Consider the following 25,304-nt stretch of genomic DNA (forward strand, 5'->3'; position numbering starts at 1 on the left):
GACCTGGGTGCCGCTCAACCCCTAGGAGGAGATTGCCAGGAGAAGTTCCGGTGGGAGAGGGGATTTCTGTACCGGGAATGGCTTTCCCCCGGGACGGTAGGCAAGTGGGGGCTCCAGCGGCAGCTGGTGGTTCCCCAAAGGTATCGCCGCAAGCTGCTACACCTGGCCCATGACATCCCGTTCTCGGGACACCAGGGGATCCGGCGCACGCGGCTGAGGCTGCTCCAAAACTTCTATTGGCCGGGGATGTTTGCAGCTGTCCAGCGGTACTGCCGGTCCTGCGACTCCTGCCAACGGGTGGGGAAGGCCCAAGACAGGAAGAAAGCTGCATTGAGACCCCTGCCCATCATAGAGGAGCCTTTCCAGAAGGTGGCGATGGATATTGTGGGGCCCTTCAACAGAGCGACCCGGACAGGGAAGAAATACATCCTGGTGGTGGTGGACTTCGCCACCCGCTACCCCGAGGCCGTGGCCCTGCCCTCCATCGAGGCAGACACGGTGGCAGACGCACTGCTGACCATTTTCAGCAGGGTGGGGTTTCCCCAGGAGGTTCTCACGGACCAGGGATCCAACTTCATGTCGGCCCTGCTCCGGTGCTTGTGGGAGAAGAGTGGGGTGCAACACACCTGGGCCTCGGCGTATCACCCCCAGACCAACGGGTTGGTGGAGAGGTTCAATGGGACTCTGAAGCAGATGCTACGGACCTTTATGCACAAACACCCGCAGGACTGGGACAAGTACCTACCCCACCTGCTGTTTGCGTACAGGGAAGTGCCCCAGGAGTCCACGGGGTTCTCGCCGTTCGAGCTGTTATATGGGAGGCGAGTGAGGGGCCCCCTGGACTTATTGAAAGACGAGTGGGAGGGGAAGGTCTCCCCGGAGGGTGAGCCGGTCGTGGAATACGTCCTGACATTCCGGGAAAGACTTGCCGAGCTCATGGGCCTGGCCAGAGAGAACCTGAGCAGGGCCCAGAGGAAGCAGAAGGTCTGGTACGACCGCAATGCACGGGCCCGCGCCTACGCTACCGGGGACCAGGTGATGGTCCTGATCCCCGTGCGGAAGAACAAGCTGCAAGCCGCCTGGGACGGCCCCTTCAAGGTGGTTAAGCAGCTGAACGAGGTGAACTACGTGGTGGAGCTGACGGGCCGGACGCGCGGCCAGCGGGTATATCATGTTAACATGATGAAGCCGTACTGGGACAGGGAGAACTTGGTGCTGGCCGTGTGTAAGCCCTGGGAGGAGCAGGGGGAGGATCCCCTGGTGGGCCTGTTCCCTGGGACCGGAGAGGACTCTTCGCTGGAGTCAATTTCCCTCTCGGACCAGCTCACCCCGGCCCAGCAGGCCGAGATCCGGGAGGTGCTGCGCTCCCACCAGCAGCTGTTCTCCAACAAGCCGGGTCTTACCAACCTGGCTGTCCACCGGGTGCAGACGGGCACTCACCCCCCGGTGCGCTGCTCCCCATTCAGAGTCACAGGGAAAACAGCCCAGGACCTGGAGAGAGAGGTCCAGGACATGTTGGCCCTGGGGGTGATCCAGCCGTCCTCCAGCCCCTGGGCCTCTCCCGTGGTGCTGGTTCCCAAGAAGGACGGGTCGATCCGGTTCTGCGTGGACTACCGGAAGCTCAACGCCATCACGGTGTCCGACGCCTACCCGATGCCAAGGCCCGACGAGCTCCTGGACAAGCTGGGGGGAGCTCGCTATCTCACCACCCTGGACCTCACCAAGGGCTACTGGCAGGTGCCGCTAGACCAGGAGGCCAGACTGAAATCGGCTTTCATCACGCCACTGGGGCTCTATGAGTTCCTGGTCCTACCCTTTGGCCTCAAAGGGGCGCCGGCCACCTTCCAGCGCCTGGTGGACCAGCTGCTGCGGGGAATGGAGAACTGTGCCCTAGCGTACATCGATGACATCTGCGTCTTCAGCCAGTCCTGGGAGGACCACGTGGCCCAGGTCAGCCAGGTACTGGATCGGCTGAGGGAGGCTGGGCTGACCGTAAAGGCTGGGAAGTGCAAGGTTGGAATGGCCGAAGTGTCCTACCTGGGCCATAAGGTGGGGAGCGGCTGCTTGAAGCCAGAGCCGGCCAAAGTGGAGGCCATCCGGGACTGGCCTGTGCCCCAGACCAAGAAGCAGGTCCAGGCTTTCATTGGGATGGCGGGGTACTACCGGAGGTTTGTGCCCAACTTCAGCTCCATCGCTGCCCCGATCACAGAGCTGTGCAGGAAGGGGAGGCCCGACAGGGTGGTCTGGACGGAGCAGTGCCAGAGGGCTCTCTGTGCACTGAAGGGAGCCCTGGCCAAGGCCCCAGTGCTGGTAAACCCAGACTTCGACAAGCCCTTTATCGTGTTTACTGACGCCTCGGACACCGGGCTGGGGGCGGTGCTGATGCAGGCGGATGAGAAAGGGGAACGTCACCCCATCGTGTACCTGAGCAGGAAGCTGCTGCCCCGGGAGCGGAGCTACGCGACCGTAGAGAGGGAATGCCTGGCCATGGTGTGGGCCCTGCAAAAGCTGCAGCCGTACCTGTTTGGCCGGCGTTTCACGGTGTTCACCGACCACTGCCCCCTGACCTGGCTGCACCAGATGAAAGGGACGAACGCCAAGCTGCTGCGGTGGAGCCTGCTCCTGCAGGACTACGACATGGAAGTGATCCACGTCAAGGGGAGCGCCAACATCATCGCCGACGCGCTGTCCCGTAGCGAGGGGCCCGAACTTCCCCAGGTCACGAGCGGAGTGACCCTGCTCAGTTCGCTCTCGGAGGGGGGAGAACTGTGACGTAGTGGGGGTACTTGCTGGGCTGTGGTGACCCCTGCTGTCTGGAGCAAGACCCAGCAGGGAAAATCTCGCTAGGCAGAGATAAGGCCAAACTTGTGGAACCAGTGGCCAGACACCCCCCATGGAGAGGAACAAAGGAAGGTGAATGCTGCCCTGGACTGGGGGGCAGGGCTGCAAGGGAATTTAGTTGTTACTGTGGGAGAGCATGGAGGAGACAGCCTAGGGAGAGGAGCTGGAGTTTAGGGGCCCAGTCTCCCCCCAACTCAAGGGGGCCTGAGGCATCCTAGCCCAGTTCTGTGACCAGACTACATCTGTGCTATGCTGTATCCTGGAGAGGCAATAAACTTCCTCTATTCCACTGGCTGGTGCAGTCTGTTTGTGCCATCTCGGGGTGCAGGAGACGGGGAACCCCCAACACGCCGTCACACCATCACACAACAGCTGCAGCCCAAGCGGAGCCCGTCTCACCTGCCCCAAGCGGCTGAGCGCCCCAGCTCTAGCCCAGCCCCGGGTCCGTAGGCCTGTCGAGCTCACGGTGCGGGGGGGGAGGGGGGGGTTGTAGGATTTTAATTTCCAGTCTGAATTCCCGCTTCCCATGAACACAAGAGCGAACTGTGTTTATTTGCCTTTAAACGGGGATGGGTGGAGAGGAACCAACCCGGCTGCCCCCGTCCGGGAGCGGTACCTACCGGTGTCTCTTTTAACCATAGCCTGACCAGCTGCCGACTAGCTAACAATGGTGCAAGTACACCAAAGTGAGCAGGACTCCCCATGTGCCTCTGCCCCGCCCCCAGCCTGGGACTCCCCCATCCCGCATTACCTGGGGGGAGGAGCAGAATGCTGGCCCCTCCTCCGGCTGCCGCAATGCCCCCAGCCCCGCCCCCAGAGGCGCGGCAGCCAGTGGAGGGGCTGGAGATGGCTGGCAGCGAGTATTTCCGGTACACTGCACTGGCCAAAAATAACTTGCTGATAAGGTGGACGGCCCGGCCCGGCCCAGCCCCCTTGTACCACTAACGTCAATCAATTGTAACTTCCAATCTTAGCTGCCTAGCTGTGTCTGGCAGGAGTCTCTTGGCCCTGCCCAGCACTCTGCTGGCCATACAGCCATTCGGACAGTTAATTTTAAAACTAGCAACAAAAAGTTGCAAATCTCGTAGCCCAAAAGACAGCGCTGCCTTTTTATTGCAGGGTTTCCCACAAGGCTGATGCTACGTCTACGCCATGCCAGTGGCATGCGAGGCGAGACGTCTCTGGCAGGCACCTGCAGCGCTCTGCAGCTGCCGGTCCATCATTTGCAAAAATCACAGTAACGTAACCAAACACTAACGGCCGTGTTTCGGAGCATCCTTGCAAGGCTGCAATTCCTTTGGCTGCTGCAGAGGCCAAGCTAGTGAGCGTGCTACCAGCCATTGTCATGGAGCCATGCTAGCACCGGTGGAGACGTCTGGAGGAAGAACAGCGCGTGGTCCATTGCGTTTGGGTTCTTCGGGGCAAAGAACACCAGTGTTTGCCAAATTGAAAACGATGAAATCGGGAGGAATAAATGCTGGGTTCAAGTTGCTGCAAGTTCTACAGACAAGAAACCACAACCCTTGTAAACGTTAACCCACGGAACTCCCGCTGTGAACTCCTTAGGCACATGTGTCAAACTTCCGCACAGAGACACACCCATAGACAGGCAGCGGACAAGGGAGCTTGCTCTCTACCACCTGGCACGTGTCCGTGTAAGGGTCAAAGAGCACCATGTTGGGCAAAGCCACATTCCCCTGCCTCTGGGCCAGGAGATAAATTTGGCCATTCACAGTGCAGCATCCCAGGAAGAATTTCGGAGTCAGGCACTCTTCGTCCACGCGGGTCCATTCGTCGGTGTCCATATCGAAGCGAAAGGCTCCGCCGCCGATGGTGTAGAGAGCGCCGTTCAGAGCGGTGACGCTGAGGTCATACCTAGTGAGAGGGGATGCTGGTGAGCTCAGCTGGACACAAAGGGCGCGTCTACACAGCAGGGCCTAACTCGAAATAAACGATGCAAACTGGCCATTGCGGAGCTTATTGCAATGTTGGGAGCGTCTGCCCAGCACTTCCTTTGAAGCAGAGCGCTCTTCTCCGACCTCCCTTCCTCCCCTACAGTGGGGGTTGCAGGAGTTGGAGTGAGCAGTCCTCCAGCTTGACGGTATTTCCAAATAACTGCCCGCTGTGTAGGTGCGGATGAAGTTATTTCGGAATAGTGTTGCTGTGCAGACGTACCCAAACAGAAAGGTCAGCAGCCCCCCCGCATGCACCCAGTTCCCTCTACACTACAAATTACTGAACCATTTTTAGAGATGCTGCGACTGGTTTGATCGTGGTGAGTGGCGATCTCTGCCCCTTTCTAACCAACGCTTTGTTTGAGCTGCATCAGAAGTTACTCGTTAGCTTTCAATTGCAACCATCCCCTCTGGGGAAAATCGCTGCCTTAAATAAAAACAACAAGAAGGCTGGTGGCACTTTAGAAACGAACAGATTTATTAGGGCATCAGCTCTGGTGAGATACAACTCACTTCCTCGGGTGCTTGGAGTGGAAGACCGGCCGGGACGCAGAGAGGGGAGTGCAACATCAGCGCTAATTCTATTAGGCTATTTCTAGGCTACTGTGACGGTGCAGAGCCCCTCTGCCCCTCCAAGGCGAATCCTCCCTGCACTGAGCTGGCGGTCGCGCTTGCGCTCCTCGGTGCCGCCCGGGGAACGCGGCGGTTCTGTGTGCCCTGCACGGCCGCCGCGGGCCAACCCAGCAGCAGGGGCGGGGTAAAAGACGCGAGCCTGGTGCCGGAGTACGAGAGTGCGGGCCGGCGCGCTGACGTGAGAGTGCGGGAGGGTCGAAAGGAGGCAGAGAGCCCCAGGTAAGGGGGGGGGGAAGAGGAAGGGGAGAGGAAGGGGAGGAGACGGATGAGGAATTGGGGGTAGGAAGAAGCCCAGGGCGAGCCAGAGGGTTTCAGAGGAGATCCCCCACCAGCTGAACAGGTCCAGTCGTAGCTGTTCTTAGGGCCCTGGGCTGGGGCCCGTGAGTGAGGGCGGGCCCGGGCCCCCTTTCCCCCCCCCATCTGTGCGGCCAAGCACAGGACACTCTGTGCTGAGCATCCGGGGAGGCCGTCACTTTGGGACTAAGACCTTGTGGATCCCCATCTCTGGGGGCGACAATACAAGGCAGGGGGCAGCCCGCTCACATCTTGGACTGGCCAGCAGGGCGTGCACCCCAACACGTGGTGGAGAATGTAGGCATGCAACCCCATTGCATGGGGAAGTTAGGATTAGGAGGAGTTTAAAAAAAAACAAAAAAAAACCCCACACAACGCACCGGCATATAGGTGGGGAGTTATATAGGGGTTAAGAGAGGGGAGGAGTTGTTCTTCTCTCGTGTGGGTGCATCGCCCGGATACAGGAGGTGGCACCATGGATGCCGCAGACATATTTAAATGGCTTACGGAAAACCAGCGGCAACACCAACAGCAACAAACACTGCTACTACAACAGCTGTCGAACCAACAGCAGGAGCAACAGAGACAGCTCATAAAAGACCTAGCGGAACAGAACCAGGCCCAACATGACCGGTGGGTGAAACAATGGGGGACCCTGGGGAGAGGGCGGCCCCTGAACCTAGACGGAGAGGAAGCCGGGGGGGGGGCGTTAGCCCAGTTACCCTTATGGCTAGCTAAAATGGGGCCTGCAGACGACCTCAAAGCTTTCTTGATAATCTTTGAGAGGGTAGCCACTGCAGCCCGGTGGCCAGAGCAACACTGAGCAACCCTTTTAGCTCCATATCTCTCCGGGCCATACCCTTTCAGCGCATCGCACTGGACTTTGTGGGACCACTGGAAAAAACGCGCAACCGCTATCAGTACATCATGGTGGTGATCGACTACGCTACAAGGTACCCAGAAGCTATCCCGTTGAGGAACACTACTGCGCCCACGGTGGCCAAGGAACTGGTGAAGGTCTTCGTGAGGGCGGGGATACCCCACGAGATGTTGACCGATCAAGGAACTAATGTAACCTCAGCACTTATGAAAGAACTGTGTCACCTACTTCGGGTAAGGACATTAAGGACTTTAGTACACCGCCCACAAACGGATGGTTTAGTGGAGAGGTTCAGTCGGACCCTAAAAGATATGCTAAAAACATTTGTGGGAGAAGACCCTAAGGAGTGGGACCACGCACTCCCCACACTGCTTTTTGCGGTACGTGAGGCCCCCCAAGCCTCGACAGGGTTTTCCCCCTTCAAGCTACTTTACAGGCGGCAACCCCGGGGGATCTTAGATATCATTAGGGAATCGTGGGAAGAACAGACAACAAGAGTCCAGGGGTCGGTACCATATATCCTCAAGTTAAGGGAGTGGCTACGCCGTCTTGGCGAATTCGCCAAACAAAACTTAGAGGAAGCCCAGGGGAGGCAGGAGAGGTATTACAATCAGAATGCCTGACTACGGGCCTTCCAGCCCGGAGACCGGGCCCTCCTATTGTTACCCGAGCAAAGCTCTAAGTTGCTAGCCCGCTGGCAAGGTCCGTTCAAGGTGCTGCGGCGGGTGGGGGAGGTAGACTATGAAATTCGAATGCCGGGGAGAAGGAAGCCCACAAACATTTATCACGTCAACCTTTTAAAGGCATGGAGGCCACGAGAGAGCCTGTGGGTGGACCCAGTGGGAAGGGCGACCCACCAAGCACAGGAGGGGTCCGAGGGTGACAAGGAACATCCCCTACAATTAGGCGCCACCTTAACCACGGCACAGCACGAGGAACTCACCAACCTCCTGCATAGGTTTCCACAGGTGCTAACTACAACACCGGGCCAAACAACACGAACATACCATCACATTGCCACCGAACCCGGGAAAAAGGTCCATGAACAGATCCGACCGCTACCCCAAAGACTGTGGGACACGGTCCGTTAGGAGGTAGATAAAATGCTACGGTGGGGGGTAATAGAAGAGTCGCGGAGTGAATGAAAGAGCCCCATCATTCTGGTCCCGAAAACGGGCGGAACGACTCGGTTCTGCATCGACTTCAGGAAGGTCAATGCAGTGTCCCGCTTCCACGCCTACCCGATGCCCCACGTTGACGAACTCCTGGAGCGGCTCGGAACTTCCCGTTATTTATCTACCCTAGATCTATCAAAAGGGTATTGGCAAATCCCACTAACACCAAAATCTAGAGAAAAAACTGCGTTTTCAACCCCATTTGGTCTATACCAGTTTGTACGGCCTTCGCATGCCTGGGTGGAGTCTGTACAGCACCAGCAGAACCATTATACCTGCTGATTAAGAACAACTGTGTCTGGGGCAGAGCAACACCAAAGCCCATCCAAGGGCCACGCTGCCCTTAACGTCTCATCTGGGATGCTGCCAAGTTCTTGGTCAAATTTGCACTTAAACAAATTGACGAGCTCGGCAGTGCAGACCGGTGGCTTTTGGAGGCTGCAAATTAAATGAGGGAAATCAAGGATCTGGCTACGGAACTGGAGTATCTGGCTATTCCGGGGACCTCCGGTGGCTCAGATAGGGGGCGTTTTCAGCAATTAGCTGGGTCCCCAAACCACTGCCAGTTCTTACCAGGGACTCCCCGTTATTCTGCTCCTTGCATTCAGCAGGCCTCTGGGAACTTAGCATCTAAACTACAGGCCACTCTGGGTGTGGAGCTGCGCCTGGAGCTGCCCCATGGCCAAATGGGTCAGAGCAGGCCGACCTACTGGAGGCCCTGGGAGCTTTGCCACTGAGCTCACCGGGCCAGATTTCCCCCCACGTCTCCGGATCGGGGCTGCGCTTCTGAGAAGCCTCTTTCCCGGGAGCCGCCCCCCGAGCAGAGCGCCTCACCTGGGGAGCGGTGAGACGGAGATGACGTCCCACACATCCTTCTCCACGTCCAGCCGCTGCACACCGCCGTACACATCCCCCTTTTCATCCAGGCCACAGACCACGTAAATGCGGGCGCCCACGCTGGCAGCCCCCGCCCGCTCCACAGGCTGCACCATGGGGCTTGTGCTTTGCCACTGGGAGTCCGTGAGCGCCAGGCGCTCCACCGCTGGCACCACCCCCTCCTCCGTGCTCCCGCCCAGCACGTACAGGAAGAGCCCAGCCCCTACGGCGCAGTGGCTGTTGCGAGACTGCTTCAGGGCAGGCCCTTCCTGCCAGCTGTTGTCCCAGCTGTTGTAGACCAAGACCCAGTCCACGCTGTGCCAGGCAAACTCCTCGCGGAAATAACCGCCCGTCACAAACAGGCAAGGCCCTGGGGAGAGAAGGGGAAGAGGCGTCAGGCTCCCAGCAGCCCCCCCAAGCAATTTGCACATTCAGGCTTCTTCCCGCAGCCTGGTTCCTGCCAGAGACGGCGAGTGATATGGGCTGTGGGGTCCGGGCACCGGGAATATCACTGGCCCTGAGCCCAGCTCCGACAAAACCCGGCCCCGCCCCCCAGCCACATGGCAGGGCTGGAGGAGGAGTGTCTGTGCGCTGCACCTCCTCCTGCACCCCAGCCCCCTGCCCCAGCCCCAGCCCCTGCCCTCAGCAGCCAAACGCCCACCCCAAGCCCACTTCCCTTCCCACCCAAACACCCTCCCAGAGTCACGCTGGAGTGGGGGAGGGGTGCGGGCTCTGGGCATTCTGGGCACCGGTAACATTTCTGCAAACCTGCCGCCCTGTCCCTTGCCCCTGAGCAAGTCCTAGGAATCAGTGGGGCTCCAGGCAGGTCTAGGGGTCTGCCGTGGGGGGCAGGGCGCAGGCCTGTGCTCTTCACCTCTCCTGCAGCTGCTAAGGTGGACGAGTCAGGGACACTTTGCTGCAGGTCGCTGACACTCAGCATTTGCAGTGCAGCAGCGCTGCCTAGTGGTGACTGGTCACTTTAGCTGATGGCTTTGCTGCTCTTCCCTGAGAGGAGGAAGCTAACTCTTAAAATACGGTTTCCTGTCTAGAGCATTAAGGTTAGAATGTGCATGGCCGGAGTATTCGGCCCCTTCCAACCTGCCCACTGAAAACCCACCACAGAGCGGCGGCAAAGACAGACCCTAATCTGCCCTAAACAGCAACAGGTGTTTCGGGGTTTGCCGCTGCGCTCGCCTGGCAGAACGCAGTGACACTCCTGTGTGGGCAAGGCTTTCGGTGTGAGCCAGGGCTCGAGGGGTTCATCCTGAAGACTCCGGGGACACAGGCGGCTCTGGCCCTAAGAAGGGAGCTACAGAACCATGAAGGCAATGGAGTTACTCTGTGCAAGTGGCGTAAATGGTAGCAAAGCCACAGCTTTACTGTGCATGTCACATGGCCAACCAATTCAGAAAGAATGAAGGTTTCTTTCTCAGTCACATCCCCACACAACCCTCTTGCAGCCGGACAGAAGAATGGCCAGACGGGGTCAGACCCAAGGCCCATCCAGCCCAGTGGCCTGTCTGCCGGCAGCAGCCAATGCCCGGTGCCCCAGAGGGAGTGAACAGAACAGGGAACCATCAAGCGATCCCTCCCGTCACCTATTCCCAGCCCCTGACAAACAGATGCCAGGGACACCACCCCTGCCATCCTGGCTAAGAGCCATTGATGGACCTAACCTCCAGGAATGTATCGTGTTCTTTTTTGGACCCTGCTAAAGTCCTGGTTTTCACTACATCTTCTGGCAAGGAGTTCCAGACTGTGTACTGTGTGAAGAAAAACTTCCAGTTGTTTGTTTTAAACCTGCTACTAGTTCTTATGTTATGGGAACAAGTAAGTATTCACTTACTCCATACCTGTCATGATTTTATAGACCTCTGTCATAGCCCCCCCACTTAGTCTCCTCTTTTCTAAACAGAAAAGTCTTAATCTTTTTAATCTCTCTTCATATGGCAGCCGTTCCAAATCTCTAATCATTTTTGTTGCCTGGTAAACCACCAGGACTAACAAGTCTGTAAAGCAAAGAGAACTTTAGGAGTTAAAAGGCTCAGAAGGGTAGCCCTGCCAGTCTGTAACTTTAAAAACCAGTAGTCCTGCGGCACCTTCGAGACTAACAAAAAGACATATCAAATCATGAGCGTTTGTGGGTAGACCTCATCTGATGAAGTGGTGTTACCCGCACGAGCTCATGAGTCGATGCATATTCTGTGTTAGTTGCGAAGGTGCCACGGGACTACCCGCTGTGTTGAGTTGAGTCACTACGAGCACTAACAGGGTGATTTAGTGGGGGCAGAATCTGAGCCCACAGCAATCAAGGCTCCAAACCCTGACTTCCTCTGAGTTTGCCAAGTCCTTGCTGGGTGCCACCTGTGCCATATGCTGCCGAGTTCTCTGGGGTACACGTCCATCTTGGAAAGAGTTACCTACGGCTGCCACTGCATACTGGATGAGGTTCCTGCGCTGCAGGGGGGAGCAAAGATGCCAGGTGCCAGTTTTAGGTTGAAACTGAAACAGTTCTTGCTGCTCCTTGTCGTGCTTCCCTCCCAGAACATACAGGGTCTCATAGCTCCTACTAGTGCCAGGGGACAGCTCCATGCTCCTCCAGCGGAGTGGAGGACAGCGATTTAACTTCTCTAGCAGCCTGGCAGAGGGATCCTTCTCTCCAGGGTGTTTGCTTTGTTTCACCAAGATGTCGAGGAAGGAAAGACTCAGGAAGGTTACCCTGACCTGGCCCATCAAGTCCAAGAAGTCCTGCTCCCTCGTTGCTGGGTCGTGCATTATCCACTTCAGCACAGTTTCAAAAACCACATCCTCTCGCGGAACAAAGAGGTCGTCACTTTGCAGGAGCTCCAGCAGCGTTTCTTTGGGAAGCGTCTCAAACTCTTCTTGAGTTATCACTTCCGTCCAGTGCGTGAGCGCCACGCTGAGAGCTGAGGCATGCAGCTCTGCGCAGGCGAAGCACTGGGCATAGGCCATGAGGCTCAGGCAGTTGGAGACATGCAGCTCCCTCTCCAGGAACTTCTCACACATCCGTTTCACTCTCTCAAACTGGAGGAAGTCGGCTGTTTCTAGGAGGCGGGTGACGTTGTGCGGCGTTATGAGCACCGTGGCGCTGCGGGTGAACTCAAGAAGCACTTGGAAAGTCTCTGCCTCTACTCCTCTGATCACGATGTGTTTTTCAGAGCTCTCCCTAGTGCCCCCAAAAAACATGGCCTCAAAATAGCGACTGTGGCGCGAGAGTGCAGCACGGCTGACCTGGAAAAGTCTCCGTCCGATCTCAAGAGTGGTGTCGGGAACAGGTTCTGCCTGCAGCCTCAGCCGTTCCGACGGCTGTGCACAGTCCATGTTGGCTGTTAGCTGGAGGAGTTAAAATTACCTCAGCCCGTCAGCTCCCTTGGCTCACGTGAGGCTTCTGGAAACGTAACTGCCATAAATATGGGATACGCCAGCCTCCTCCTAAAAATAGACCGTACTGCCTATGGCCCTCTCTGGCTCCCTGTCCGTCTTGTTTTCTCTGAGCTCCCACTTTGCTCCTCTCACACCCTGCAGCTGTGGCAGTGAGGCTGCAAATCAGCACTGAACGTGTTGATCCACTGATAGTGGGTAGTTTATAAACGAAAGAGCAAGCGGTAAAAAGCCCCCTTGGAGGTGCTGATGGATTTCCAGACACCAGTGGTGAGTGACTACAGTTGCCAGGTGTCTGGTTTTGAACTGGACAGTCCAGTATTTGAGCTTTGTGTTTTGGAAACAAACTGAGACAATAGAAATGTCGGGTATTGTCTAACAAAGATGGAATGTCGATTGTGATGTCATGGCATGTGTGTCCGGTATTTTTGCTGAAACCATCTGGCAACCCTAATTAAGTACTCTGGTCTGATTACAGGCCCGAGACCCAGGCCTATGTGGACTCAATGGACTTAGGTGGAGTGGCCACCCACTGACCCAGAAGGGGAAGAACCCCTCTGCAGGCCCCAACAGGCCACAGTGGATAGGCAGCTGATGTCAGCTCCCAAGGAAACTGAGGCACAGAGAGGTGAGGTGATTTGTCCTGGCCCCAGGTAAATCTGGGTACATCTACACTGCATGCTTATTTTGAAATAAGCTATTCCGGAAGAAATAGCACGTCTACACTATAGGGAAGCCTCAAAATGAGTCCGAGGCATGTTTCCCTAATGTGGACGCGCTACCTCGATTCAGAGCCCCAGGAGGCCCTGGGGAGTAATTACTCTGAACAGCCCCGGGGAGGAGCGATTTCGAAACAGCAGGAGCAGCACATCCACCCTAATAGCTATTTCTGAACAGGCATTATTCCTTGTGGCATGAGGTTTCAGATTTTGAAATGTCATCCGTTATTTCGGAATTACAGAATTGCTGTTTAGACACTTGCATTACCTTGGAATAATGGCCGTTTTTCCGAAATAACACGGCTGTGTAGACGCACCCTCTGAGATTTGGAACTGGAGCCCGGAACTCCCAGCCCGCTTCCATGAGGTCATCAAGTCCAGTCTCTTGTGCTGGTAGCAGGACCAAGCATCCCTAGATCATCCCTCACAGCTAATCTGCTCTTAAATCTCTCCAGGGATGGAGATTCCACAACCTCCCTAGGCAATTTATTCCAGTGTTTAACCACCCTGACAGGCTGGAAGTTTTTCTCCTTTGCTGCAATTTAAGCCCATTGCTGCTTGACCCATCATCAGAAGTTGAGAACAATTTTTCTCCTTCTTCCTTAGAATACCCTTTTACGTACCTGAAAGCTGCTATCAAACAAAACAAACCCAATTCTAGCTTCCCTCATAGCACATGTTTTCTAGACTTTTGTTTTATTGCTTTTCTCCAATTTGTCCACATCTTTCCTGAAATGTGGCACACAGAACTGGACACAACACACCAGTTGAGACCTAATCGGCACAAAGTAGAGCAGAAGAATGGTTCCTTGTGTCTTGCTCACACTCCTCTGCTAGTGCAGCCCAGAATCATGTTTGCTTCGTCTTTTTTTTTTTTAAGTGTCACACTGCACACTGTTGACTTACATTCAGCTTGTGGTCCACTATGACCCCTACCTCCCTTTCCGCAGTACCCCTTTCGAGAGAGTCATTTCTCATTTTGTATGCAAGCAACTGATTATTCCTTCTTAAGTGGAGTACAGTAAAACCTGTGTTACGTGGCACGCTCAGGGATTAGGGTGTTCCAGTTATCTAAAAAATTCCGGTTATCTGAGGGGCCCATCAACCTAGGAAAAACCAATGGACAATAATAGTAAAACTCAGGTTTCTAATAGTGGTAGTTTTGTAGCATGAGGCAGTGGGTCTCACATTTCTATTTTGAGTTAAAGATGATTAGTACTTCTTAAATAAAAAATTAAGCCAAGCCAATCACGGTAAACAAAGCCAGGCCCATGCACCTGAAGATGTGACAGTATTGTGGCTGGGGGCAATGCTGGTTAGTTTTCTGGTAAACAGAGTGCCGGATAACCAAGGTTTCACTGTACTTTGCATTTGTCTTGAATTTCATCCTATTTACTTCAGATCACTTCTCCAGTTTGTCCAGATAATTTTGAATTATGACCTTATTGTCTAAAGTGCTTACAACCCCCTCCTAGCTTCAGGTCATCTGCTATTTTTACAAGCGCACTCTATGCTCAGGTCAGGGAGAAATAGTGCTTCTTACTCGTTAGATCAGCCCCTCAAACGTCCCACCACACCTGACTCCAGCAGTTGTTCATCCTTGCTACCCCTTTCTCCTCTCCTCTCAGCCATTTCTATGCTGGAGCCACAGCAGAGTGTACATAGAACCCTAAGCCAGCAGGGTAGATACCTGCTCGTGGTGGGTGCTGGCATGCACTGTTAAACTAATATAACTTTTCATGTCCTTGCTTCAGTAGCTTTGCATCAGATATGTTTCTAAAACAGTTTGTGCACGGATCACTCTACATTGGTCTGTAGGACAAAAATCCATCCTTTGAGTTTGCTGCAGAAGCCTCTGTACATTTGAGTTCCATAAAATAGCAAGTTTAATAGTTATACAGGTAAAACTCTTAAGTATCACAATTTCAGAAGAGAACTTAAAGATAGTGGCACAGCTTTGATCAAGAGCTCACAATAAAAACTAAAATCCATCACCATTTTATCCTCCTGAAAACAGCTTTTGAGTGGTACAACCAAAGGGAATTTCTCCATGAAGTTTTACCTATATAAACAGGTTATTGAATTAATCTGCAGCTCCAAACATAAGAACGGCTGTACTGGGTCAGACCAAAGGTCCATCTAGCCCAGTAGCCTGTCTGCTGACAGTGGCCAACACTAGATACCCCAGAGAGGATGAACCGAAGACAATGATCAAGTGATTTGTCTCCTGCCATCCTTCTCCAGCCTCTGACAAACAGAGGTCAGGGACACCATTTCTATCCCCCGGCTAATAGCCTTTTATGGACCTAACCTCCATGAAATTATCTAGCTTCTCTTTAAACTCTGTTATAGTCCTAGCCTTCACAGCCTCCTCTGGCAAGGAGTTCCACAGGCTGACTACACGGTGTGTGAAGAACTCAGGTGTATTCAGAATGTCAACATGCTAGTGACAAAAATGGAAGATTTAGCAGCTCCCACTCTTTAAAATACAGAATTCATGCATCTTTAGTGGCACTGCCCAGACCCAGTTGTGCTTCCACAGATAAGGGCAGCAGTGTTGTTATTGATGCTGCAGGGGCTAGGGGCTCTAGCTGCCCTTTTCATGCGTAGGGAGCTTAGACAACTGCCTTTCCATGTTAGAACTGACATGAGAGGCACAAGAGCAGCACACCAGCCTCTGAAGAGTTTTTATTTATTCACAATTGTTCTGCACTTTACCCCAAGCCGCGTATGAAGTCTAGAACTGCAGTTACAAATGAACAAGCAGCAAATCACAGACACATGTGCAAGGTGCAAAGTAACCTAGTGGTACGAGACTGCCTACAACAGAAAGTTACATTTTTAAAAGAAGCATAAAGGACAAAACTAGAGTTCTTTCTCCAGAGTCCAGTCTGCCCTATGGAAGAAAACAGGTAACTTCAGTAGGTTTTAGATAACTTGGCCAAAACTCAGATACTAAGAGGCCACTTTTAACACAGATGTCTCTAGGGAAGACTGACTTTACAAATTCCACCAAAGACAAGATTTGAACAAGAGCTGGAAAGTGGTAGGTTCCCTTCTTAGCTCTGGTGGTTGCAAAGAATGATAAGTCAGTATACACAAAAGCTCATTTCCCTGTAAGTATCAGAGTGAGCAAGCAGGCAAGAAATCACTATTACAGAGCCTCAGATGCTCCTTCCAGCTCTGGTGCCTAGAGGAAAGAAAACAGAGCAGAAAAGACAGATCTGAAGAACTGACCAGGGAAGCTTGAAAGTTTTTATTGGGCCAACATCTGTTAGTGAGAAGGCAAAGAAGTTACCTCGCCCATTGTGTCCCCCTACTATAAAAATCTGGGTTTTGGGAATTTAGTCTTTTAGACCCAATCTTCATGCACAGCTGCTGGCCACCAGTACTGTTGGTTCCAAGCAGTTACTGAAAACCTAAAATAGAGAAAGGGATCCCTGTACCATTTAAGACTTCAGTCTGAACACTGACTAAAGCAATTATGTTTTTCTTTATTGAACAAAATCAGAGCTTTTTTTTGTAGTCATTCCGTATTCTTACCACCACCTTTGGCAACCAGTAAAGTAAAAAAAAGTCAAGGTCCTTCTGCCCTTTTATAAAATGAACATTTAAAAAACCAAACGATCTATTCCCCAAAACGGGAAGATTTCTCAAGCACAGTTCGTTATCGCCAATGATTTGCATCCTTGAGGCTTCAGTGACATTCCCAAGAAAACATTAGCCATCCTGCTGCTGAATGAAAGGGTTTGGGATAGCCTCCATTCCATCCTGTGGACAGATAAGAACCACAGATGTTCCTCTGCAAACCACAAGTCCCAGCTGACGGGTGTCCTCTGTTAGTTTGTATTGGTCATCTGGATCTGGAAAAAAAAAAAAACACCCAGGAATGCTTAGGGTTACAGTAGCAGATTAAAGAAAAGAAACAGAATTCAGCCAGCTTCAAAGACTTAGCTAGTACCTCCCCCTTCGTTCCTCTGAATTTTAAAGAGCAGCACTTAAATGTCTCTATCTTTCTTCATAGGACTGGAAGGGACCTCAAGGGTACGTCTACACCATTGTGCGGAGCTCAAAATAAGCTACGTAATTTGAGCCATGCAAATTATGTAGCTTATTTTGAGACCGTGCCAAATTTCAGAACAGAGCGCTATTCCGGCATCTTCCTTATTCTTGTGCAACGAGGTTTACAGGAAGCCAGAATAAGCCGGCTGTTATTTCGGAATAATGGGTGTGTGTTAAGATGCGCACAACGCTGTTTTGGGATAATGGACGTTATCCTGAAATAGCGTCACTGTGCAGACTTACCCCAAGAGGCCATCTAGTCCAGTCTTCTGCCCTCATGGCACGACTAAGTATTAGTCTTATAATTTTTTATTCCTGTTAGTAACTCTTAATACTCACTTTAATATCAAAAGAAAAGAATAATAAACTCATATGCATATTAACCATTCTCCTAAAATCTTTACAACATTAGCAGGAGTTTAAGTTCTAAGGGCTTGTGACCTTTGAATGACCCATTTTCAGGAATTTCAGGTGATTGAGGGCTGGGCTGTATCTAATTATCCTCAGGATCTCAGAACCTGTAGGAATTCAAGAGTTCACAAAAAAGACCCCTCAAACTAATACAAAAAAGCCTGGAGAAGTAGGTTATAAAAAACTGGTTGATTAATAAGGAATGTGTGTTATGGCGAATGGGTTGTGTAATGGAGGAACGAATAACCACGGAAAGAGGTTTTAAATCATAGAGAGCCGTTTGCCAATTTAGCAATAGTGAGAAGACTGAAGATTCCTTTTTACTCAGTCAGGTACACAGAGAAACAGAAAAAATTCTGTAAGTAATTAGAAAAACCAGAATAAAATCATAAAATTATTGTGGGAAAGTATTCTCCCCTCCCCAACAATGCGTTTTTGATTTCACAACTCTCACAAAACCAGGTCTTGAAAGTCAGGTTAGGGAGGGCAGATCATCAGCAACCTACAAAGAGGGAGAGAAGAGAAGAGCATAGGCCAAGTCTTACCATTACCACATTGGTGGAAGGGGTCTGTTCTTTTTGTATTCTGCATCGTACTGTAGAAATCTCTGATCTCGTGATTTAATAATTCCATTCAAGCCTGTTATTTGACTATCTTGACTCATTACTAACTTCAAATAGGCAACATACCTTAAAATGAAGCTGCACATACCCTGTGCGATGACAATGAGTGTGTGTAATTATCTTGTACAAGGTATGTCCGGTAAGGGATCACTTGAAAACTCATAATTGGCTTGCTGTCAGTGTCCTAATAAAATGTGTGTAACAACATTGCATGTGAAGTTACAAGAGTGTATTGATTTCACTGCACGGTGTCATTAACACATGTTCCTAACTGAGGCTGGCAAACAGGTCTGTCTCAAACAAAGGAATATGTGCTTTGTTTAATTTGCATTTGAGCAATAATTAGAGTCATCTTGCAGGAAGAGTGGGCAAAAACCTTCTACGGGTGAGGAACAGCAGGAGGAGACATCCTTTCCCTAGACCAGTGACTCTTAAACTTTAAGACGACCAAGGGATACCAAACAATAATTAATTTTTTTTTTTTTAAAGGAACACCAAGGATTTTTTTGTTGTGCCAAAAAAAAAAAAAAAAAAAAAAAAAAAAGCAGGGGGAGTAATTGAGAGGAAAAAAAGGTGGCCATTTTGAACTCTCTTGTTCTGCGTGGCAAACCTCCGAATGCCTCGCGGCACACCGGTGTTCCCAAAACACAGTTTAAGAAACACTGCCCTAGACGGTCTCTTGGTTCTCAGCTGGAAACATGTCCCAAGAGGGGGACTAACTACAAAAAGGAGGCGGTATCTAGTCTCTGCCCATCAATTCACTGTACAGAAAGGAAGAAAGGAAGCAGCCAATGAGCAGGAAAAGGGGTCCTAATTAAGAAGTTTGGTCAGTCAGACTGCTGAGAGCATGTGGTGAGAAAAGCTTTGCTCTGAATGTACCAATTTAAGCCATGTACCATTGCAACTTTTATTCATTACTTACAATTTATCTCTTTGTAGTCCAGTGCATGTAAGAAACTTATTTTGCTGTTTTATCTAATTCAGTGTTCACACCCAAGTGCCAGTGAAACTCCATTTGGGATAACCAGGTGTGGGCCTATTATTCCAATTAAAGAAATACAGACTTTATATTTCCTTAGGAGAGGTCTGGGAAATACAAGAGATATATATTCATGGGGGAAGTCTACAACTGGTAATGCATTGGGGTCACCCAACAGTGGAGCTGCAGCAAGCACACAGACATAGATTGGAGGGAGTGCATGCTGCAGACAGTTCGCGATTAGTCCTTTGCTGCTGTAGCTTCTAGTCTGGACTAACGAGCACGCCAGATTAGCCAGCATGGACTGTATTCTAGGTACATCCAAACTTGTCAAATAAAATATCACAAACAGAAAAAGGAAACATTGACAGTAGTGAATACAGATCAGACATTAAGAACTGTAACAACCTGATAAGGGAGACAAAGACAAGTTTTTAAAAAAATATATCTATGAGTTAGACAATAAGGAGGAGTTTTAAAAATATATATTATGAAGAAAGAATCCTCAAAAGTGTACTGGTCCATTATTAGACAGAAGTGGTAGAATTACTACAGGCAGAAACATTCAATAAATATTTGTTCTGTATTTGGTACAAACACAGATGATGCAGTCTTATTAACTAGTGTTTAAATAGTATTAAATCTTTGTTTCACAAAGCTCTCTGGAAGATGTTAACAGTAGTGGATTCATATAATGTGCATGTAAGTTTTAAAAGAGCTGGCTGAGGAGCTGCTGGACTATCAATGTTGATTTTTAGTAAGTCTTGGCGCCTGCAGAAGTTCCAGAATACTAGAAGTTAATAAATATGGTGACAATTTTTAAAAATGGTGAATGGATGACCTGGGTATGTGTCAGGGTGGCATGCTACTGATTTCTGTAAGAGTTTGACTCGTATCTCTGGAAGAGATTTGACACTAGTCTGACTAGACCGCATCAGATACAGGTAGGAGAACAGTCTTTTGTCTGGATATTGCAACATCCAATGCCATACCTTTCTGTAGTCACCACATTTGGCAATTGCTTTTAGCATTTCACAGATTTATTTTTAAATCTACTTTTGAAAAATATAACGTTAGCCTAAATAAAACATTGGCCGACAGGAAAGATGATACTTTGTGACATAATAAAAACTCCTACTTTTGAACTTATGTTAGACAGGTCATGAGCATCATGCTGTATCATGAAAGACAATGTAATGCTCACATCATAGCAAGTTTTGTTTTTAAACAAAAAGAGGAAGCAAGGGATAGTGTAGTGGATAATCTGCTTGTGACTGATGGTAATTTTACAAGAGTGCCCTCATAAGACAGCTAAGACTGGAATTTCCGAAGAAAACTAATTGAGTATCAGTAGGCGCTGTGTGTTTAACTCTATTAGGCTTCTTTGAAAATCCAAGCCTGACGGGTTAAAGGATGGGGGGAAGGGGAGAGTAATATCAGGCAATTAGCTGCTGTGAATCAGTGTAGTAAGGTGATCTGCCCCTTAGCACTGGCTCCTGGTTATTCACTTGGAGACTAGTGTGTTTGAATCCATGACAATACAAAAATCAAAGCTTTCAGCTGGCATGCTACATACCTCTCATATATTCAATTGTGCCATCGAGCACAAGGTTTAGAAGAGGATCGAATCCTTTCAAAACTCCGCTAGCTGAAGAACACACAAAAAGCAGTTAGAAAAAAAATATTGTTTTTTACAAGACTGCAGTAACAGGAAGAAAAATCCCAAAGCAAGATGTAAAAGAATGACAAGTTCCTAGATTCTAACCCCCTTCCCCACCCCCTACCAGAATGGGGAACCAAATTGGAGCATCCACCAAAAAATGCTTGGTCTGGGAGAGAGGGGGAATGGAGAATGCCCTTTTCATTATGTTAAGATGTCCTTAGTGACAACAACATTATACAACTTGCTTCTAAAACTTACAAGATTTTCAAATAATTAAGCAAAGAAAAAGCCATTTCTACTAGTGAAACTTTTACATTTTTGTTGTGTGGTCTGTAGATTAGCACCACCTTTCATTCAGAAAATTAACTGCCCATGGATCTACTGGAGCAAAAAAGTAGTTTAATACAAGTCCGAGTGGATTGTGGGTGGGCTGATATAACGAAAATCTGAAAATGTAACAACAAAGACATCGCAAAGTCCCCCCCAAACAGACCAACACATCCCATGTAAGCTCTTGTGGCATGGGCATTGCTTTCATGTGTTTATATTGTAAAGAGTCAAGTACCTTGCTCATGCAAAAGTACGTAAAATGATGATTTTGCAAGGCTTGCAATGAACACATTAGGCAGGATCACGTGGGTTAACATACCAACCTTGAAAAAGCCTTTTACCATTTGTAGTAGCATGACTAGGGATCTTGGACACTGTGCTAAGACTGCATTGTGCTAGGCACTGTTCAAGCAAAAAGACAGCCTCAAAGACAAGGGACAATGGAAACAATGAAGCAAACATCAGCAAGCATACTAGAAAGTGGTATCAGAGCACTACTGGCCTAATTGTTACTTTTTTTTTTTATAGGCATCACAGCAAAAGAGAGTCTAAAGGAGAGATCTGAAGCAGGATAATGAGATGGGTTTACAGAGAGTGAGCATGGAAGACATTATGAAAATGCTTGTTTGAAGGCTGGCATCTTTGCATATTGAGAGGGGAAAAGTAAATGTTTTGATACTGTATGAGAGATGATAGTAAGACCCAGGACAGGCTGCAAAAGTGAAGACAAGATGTTTGATGTGTTAAGAAAAGGGGAGAAACAGTGAAGGGACGCAAAGAGGGGAAACTGGATGGGACAACTGTCTTGCAGCAACATTCTGAATGGACAGAGGGCAAGACAAACTGTCAAGGAGAGAAAAGGATGCCGCAATAATTGAGACGAGAGCCTGGACCAGAGTCTGAGCTACTTGGATGCATACAGCTGGTAAGGCCGTATCTTAACTGCTATGCGCATATAGTCTCCAATATACAGATACATCACCTAGATACAAAACACTTAGAAGTCAGAGTAAAAAATGATGGGCCTGTGACAGGTGGTGGTGGTGCTTGCAGTGACAGAGAAAGAAGGTGACAGGAGAGGGTTAAGAGCCCTGTTAACCATGCTGGACTTGAAGGATGGATGGCTAGACATCCATGGGGAGATGGCAGAGATATAGGCAGAGATTTTAGTTTGAAAAGAAGAACAACATAGAGACCGACAAGGAGTCCTGTAACACCCTATAGACTAACAGATGTATTGGAGTATAAGCTTTCGTGGGCGAAGATCCACTTCGTCAGATGCATGTAGTGGAAATATCCAGAGGCAGGTATAAATATGCAGACCAGAATCAGGCTAGAGATAACAAGGTTAATTCAATCAGGGAGGATGAGGCCCACTTCTAGCAGCTGATCTGGAGGTGTGAATATCAAGAGAGGAGAAGCTGCTTTTGTAGTTAGCTAGCCATTCACAGTCTTTATTTAATCCTGAGCTGATGGTGTCAAACTTGCAGATGAACTGTAGCTCAGCAGTTTCTCTTTGAAGGCTGATCTTGAAGGTTTTTTGCTGCAGGATGGCTACCTTTAGATCTACTATTGTGTGTCCAGGGAGACTGAAGTGTTCTCCTACAGGTTTTTGTATACTGCCATTCCTAATATCTGATTTGTGTCCATTTATTCTTTTATGTAGGGACTGTCCAGTATGGCCGATGTATATAGCTAGATTGAATTAATCTCATAGACTCATAGACTTTAAGGTCAGAAGGGACCATTATGATCATCTAGTCTGACCCCCTGCACAGTGCAGGCCACAGAATCTCGCCCACCCCTCTTAGAATAATCCTCTCACCTATGTCTCAGATATTGAAGCCTTCAAATACTTTGAAGGCCCCAACATGCAGAGAGTCCTTCAGCTGTGATCTGTGCCCAATGCTACAGAGGAAGGCGAAAAACCTCCAGGGCCTCTGCCAATCTACCCTGGAGGAAAATTCCTTCCTGACCCCAAATATGGCAATCAGCTAAACCCTGAGCATGTGGGTAAGACTCACCAGCCAGACACCCAGAAAGTTCCCTATAATGAATGGTCAATTAGTTACCAAGATCATGTTATTTCATCCAACCATCCCCTTATCATAGAATCATAGAACTGGAAGAGACCTCAGAAGGTCGTCAAGTCCAGCCCTCCGCTCTAGGCAGGACCAATCCCATCTAAATCAACCCGGCCAGGGCTTTGTCAAGCCGAGACTTAAACACCTCTAGGGATGGAGACTCCACTACTTCCCTAGGTAACCCATTCCAATGCTTCACTACCCTCCTAGTAAAATAGTTTTTCCTAATATCCAATCTGGACCTCTCCCACCACAACTTGAGACCATTGCACCTTGTTTTGCCATCTGTCACTACTGAGAACAGCCTCTCTCCATCCTCTTTGGAACCTCCCTTCAGGAAGTTGAAGGCTGCTATCAAGTCCCCCCTCACTCTTCGCTTCTGCAGACTAAACAGACCCAAGTCCCTCAGCCTCTCCTCGTAGGTCATATGCTCCAGACCCCTAATCATTTTGGTTGCCCTCCGCTGGACCCTCTCCAATGCGTCCGCATCCTTTTTGTAGTGGGGGGCCCAGAACTGGACACAGTACTCCAGATGTGGCCTCACCAAAGCCGAATAAAGGGGAATAATGACATCTCTGGATCAGAGATTATCCTCATTATCTCTAGCCTGATTCTGGCCTGCATATTTATACCTGCCTCTGGATATTTCCACTACATGCATCTGATGAAGTGGGTCTTTGCCCACAAAAGCTTTGCCCCAATACATCTGTTAGTCTATAAGGTGCTACAGGACTCCTTGTCGCTTTTGCAGATCCAGACTAACATGGCTACCACTCTGAAAGTAGAGAGGTAGATCTCAGAGTCATCATAGAGAAAGTAGCTGAATTTGTGTTTGCAAATGAGACAATTCAGAGATAAACTGTTTTGGGAGACAAGAAAGGGACCAAAAAGACAGCCCTTTAGAAATCCTCCCTCCCCTACTGGGGGGTAGGAATGAAGATCACCCAATGGACACGAAGGAGCAATTAGAGAGGTGGAAGGAGAACCAGAAGAGCACAAGGACTTAAAAAAAACCCAAACAAACATGGTCAACTGTGCCCAAGGTAGTGGGTAAAGTTAAGGAGCAAGAGGACAGAGTACCAGATGTGAGCTTTGGCTAGGAAAAATCCATTAGAGATTTTGGAGAGAGCAATTTGGACTGAGTGGAAGGGGTGGAAGCCTGACTGGAGAGTCTTGGATTGAACTGGAGAGGAACTTCAGGCAGCAATTGCAGACAGGCATTCAATGAGCTTAGAGAGGGACAGAAGAGAAACAGAGCAGTCACTGGAGAAGCAAGTGGAGACAAGAGTGATATTTTTAAGATGGAAGAAACTGATATTTGCTTGGTGAGGCAAGAGAACCAGAAGAGAGTCAGGGGTTAAGTAGAAGAATAGGGGAGGAGGGGGGAGGGAAGTAATAAGAGTGACCAGCAGGGAGATCACAGGATGCATTGGTGTTACTGGAGTACATGGGAGGAATTTAGGAGACAAAAAGCAGTTAGGATTACAGCTGTGGGATTCATTATGTTGCCAATGAATTATGATTTGCAAACCCGCATCATTTAATTTAAAACCTACCTTCCCTACCACCTTGGAATTTTACTCGAATCGTTTTGTCAATATACTTTGAGAGATCCAAGATGCTCTCTTTCTTTTTCTTCTCTTTATCCTAAAGAAAAGGCAGAGTGACATAACTAAAAAGTAAATTGGAATCCTCTCTTGGTTCCATGTTTAATAATTAATAATACATGATTAAGCGTTAGACAGACAGTGCCAGAATGCCCTGCTTAATTACAAGCGTGGGAGTCAGCATCGCCTAGAGGTGCCTTCAAATGACGGATTAGCCAGAGAAGCTGAGCATCCCCATAAACGACCTTTGTTTGGATCTAGATGGCCCAAAGGCCTCGCAGGATGCAGCTTCATTAGCCAGGCCCGTCAAATCAAAGGTGGCTGGAGGGGCGGGGCGGGGAGGGGGTGCAGGCGGCCCCCAGGGGAACAGAGGGGGCGAGGGAGCACCCAGGCCTGGCAGAGGCACGGGGGGGGGGGGCGCACAGGAACGCTCGGGAGTCAAGGCAGGACGCCAAAAGCCCCCCCCCCCCAACCCGGGGTGCGAGAGAAGCCCCCCCGCGAACCGCACAACAGCCGGGGGGGGCCTGGCCCAGTAAAACCCGTCTCCAAGCGGAGCCCCCCCCGCACGCTCGGTCCGGGGGGGGGGGCCCGTTCCCGCTCCCCCTCCCCGCTTCCGGTCCTGAGCCAAAGGCTCGCGCCAGGGCCCCGGCGCTGACCGCCAGGCCCGAAACTCACCGCCATCTTGCGCGTGCCAAGCTCCCCCGCCCTTTTGCGCTTTCACCCCGCCACTTCCGGAGGAGGGGGGGGGGGGTCACGGCCCTGCCCTCTGA

At 50.2% G+C, this 25,304-nt stretch overlaps 2 protein-coding genes and 1 long non-coding RNA gene across 3 annotated transcripts; 1 reads left to right on the plus strand and 2 right to left on the minus strand.

Moving 5' to 3' along the window:
- Positions 1-3,384: 3,384 nt before the first annotated feature.
- On the minus strand, positions 3,385-12,154 carry LOC142819038 (kelch-like protein 23). The gene is made up of 3 exons (XM_075903155.1): positions 11,075-12,154; positions 8,613-9,024; positions 3,385-4,716 (listed from the first exon to the last, which is right to left on the minus strand). The coding sequence occupies exons 1-3, from the start codon at positions 11,994-11,996 to the stop codon at positions 4,404-4,406; spliced, it is 1,647 nt and encodes a 548-aa protein (XP_075759270.1). The 5' UTR covers positions 11,997-12,154; the 3' UTR covers positions 3,385-4,403.
- LOC142819039 (uncharacterized) lies at positions 12,121-22,000 on the plus strand. The gene is made up of 3 exons (XR_012896728.1): positions 12,121-12,326; positions 12,535-12,684; positions 21,372-22,000. It is a non-coding gene; the product is annotated as an uncharacterized LOC142819039 (long non-coding RNA).
- Positions 15,446-25,304, minus strand: LSM7 (LSM7 homolog, U6 small nuclear RNA and mRNA degradation associated). Its single transcript, XM_075903156.1, has 4 exons — positions 25,210-25,304; positions 24,484-24,574; positions 20,427-20,498; positions 15,446-16,638 (listed from the first exon to the last, which is right to left on the minus strand). The coding sequence occupies exons 1-4, from the start codon at positions 25,213-25,215 to the stop codon at positions 16,496-16,498; spliced, it is 312 nt and encodes a 103-aa protein (XP_075759271.1). The 5' UTR covers positions 25,216-25,304; the 3' UTR covers positions 15,446-16,495.

Source organism: Pelodiscus sinensis, chromosome 19, assembly GCF_049634645.1.
Source record: "Pelodiscus sinensis isolate JC-2024 chromosome 19, ASM4963464v1, whole genome shotgun sequence".
NCBI classification, from domain to species: Eukaryota; Metazoa; Chordata; order Testudines; family Trionychidae; genus Pelodiscus; species Pelodiscus sinensis.

Excerpts from the sequence above, each read along its gene's own strand:
- LOC142819038 (XM_075903155.1), bottom strand. The coding sequence starts at position 11,996 with ATGGACTGTGCACAGCCGTCGGAACGGCTGAGGCTGCAGGCAGAACCT. Across the intron at positions 9,025-11,074 it reads GTATGCAGTGGCAGCCGTAG|GGCCTTGCCTGTTTGTGACG; the intron begins GTAACTCTTTCC and ends TTCTCTCCCCAG. Across the intron at positions 4,717-8,612 it reads TCCGTCTCACCGCTCCCCAG|GTATGACCTCAGCGTCACCG; the intron begins GTGAGGCGCTCT and ends CCCTCTCACTAG.
- LSM7 (XM_075903156.1), bottom strand. Across the intron at positions 20,499-24,483 it reads ATTCCAAGGTGGTAGGGAAG|CTAGCGGAGTTTTGAAAGGA; the intron begins GTAGGTTTTAAA and ends TGTGTTCTTCAG. Across the intron at positions 16,639-20,426 it reads CACAATTGAATATATGAGAG|ATCCAGATGACCAATACAAA; the intron begins GTATGTAGCATG and ends TTTTTTTTCCAG.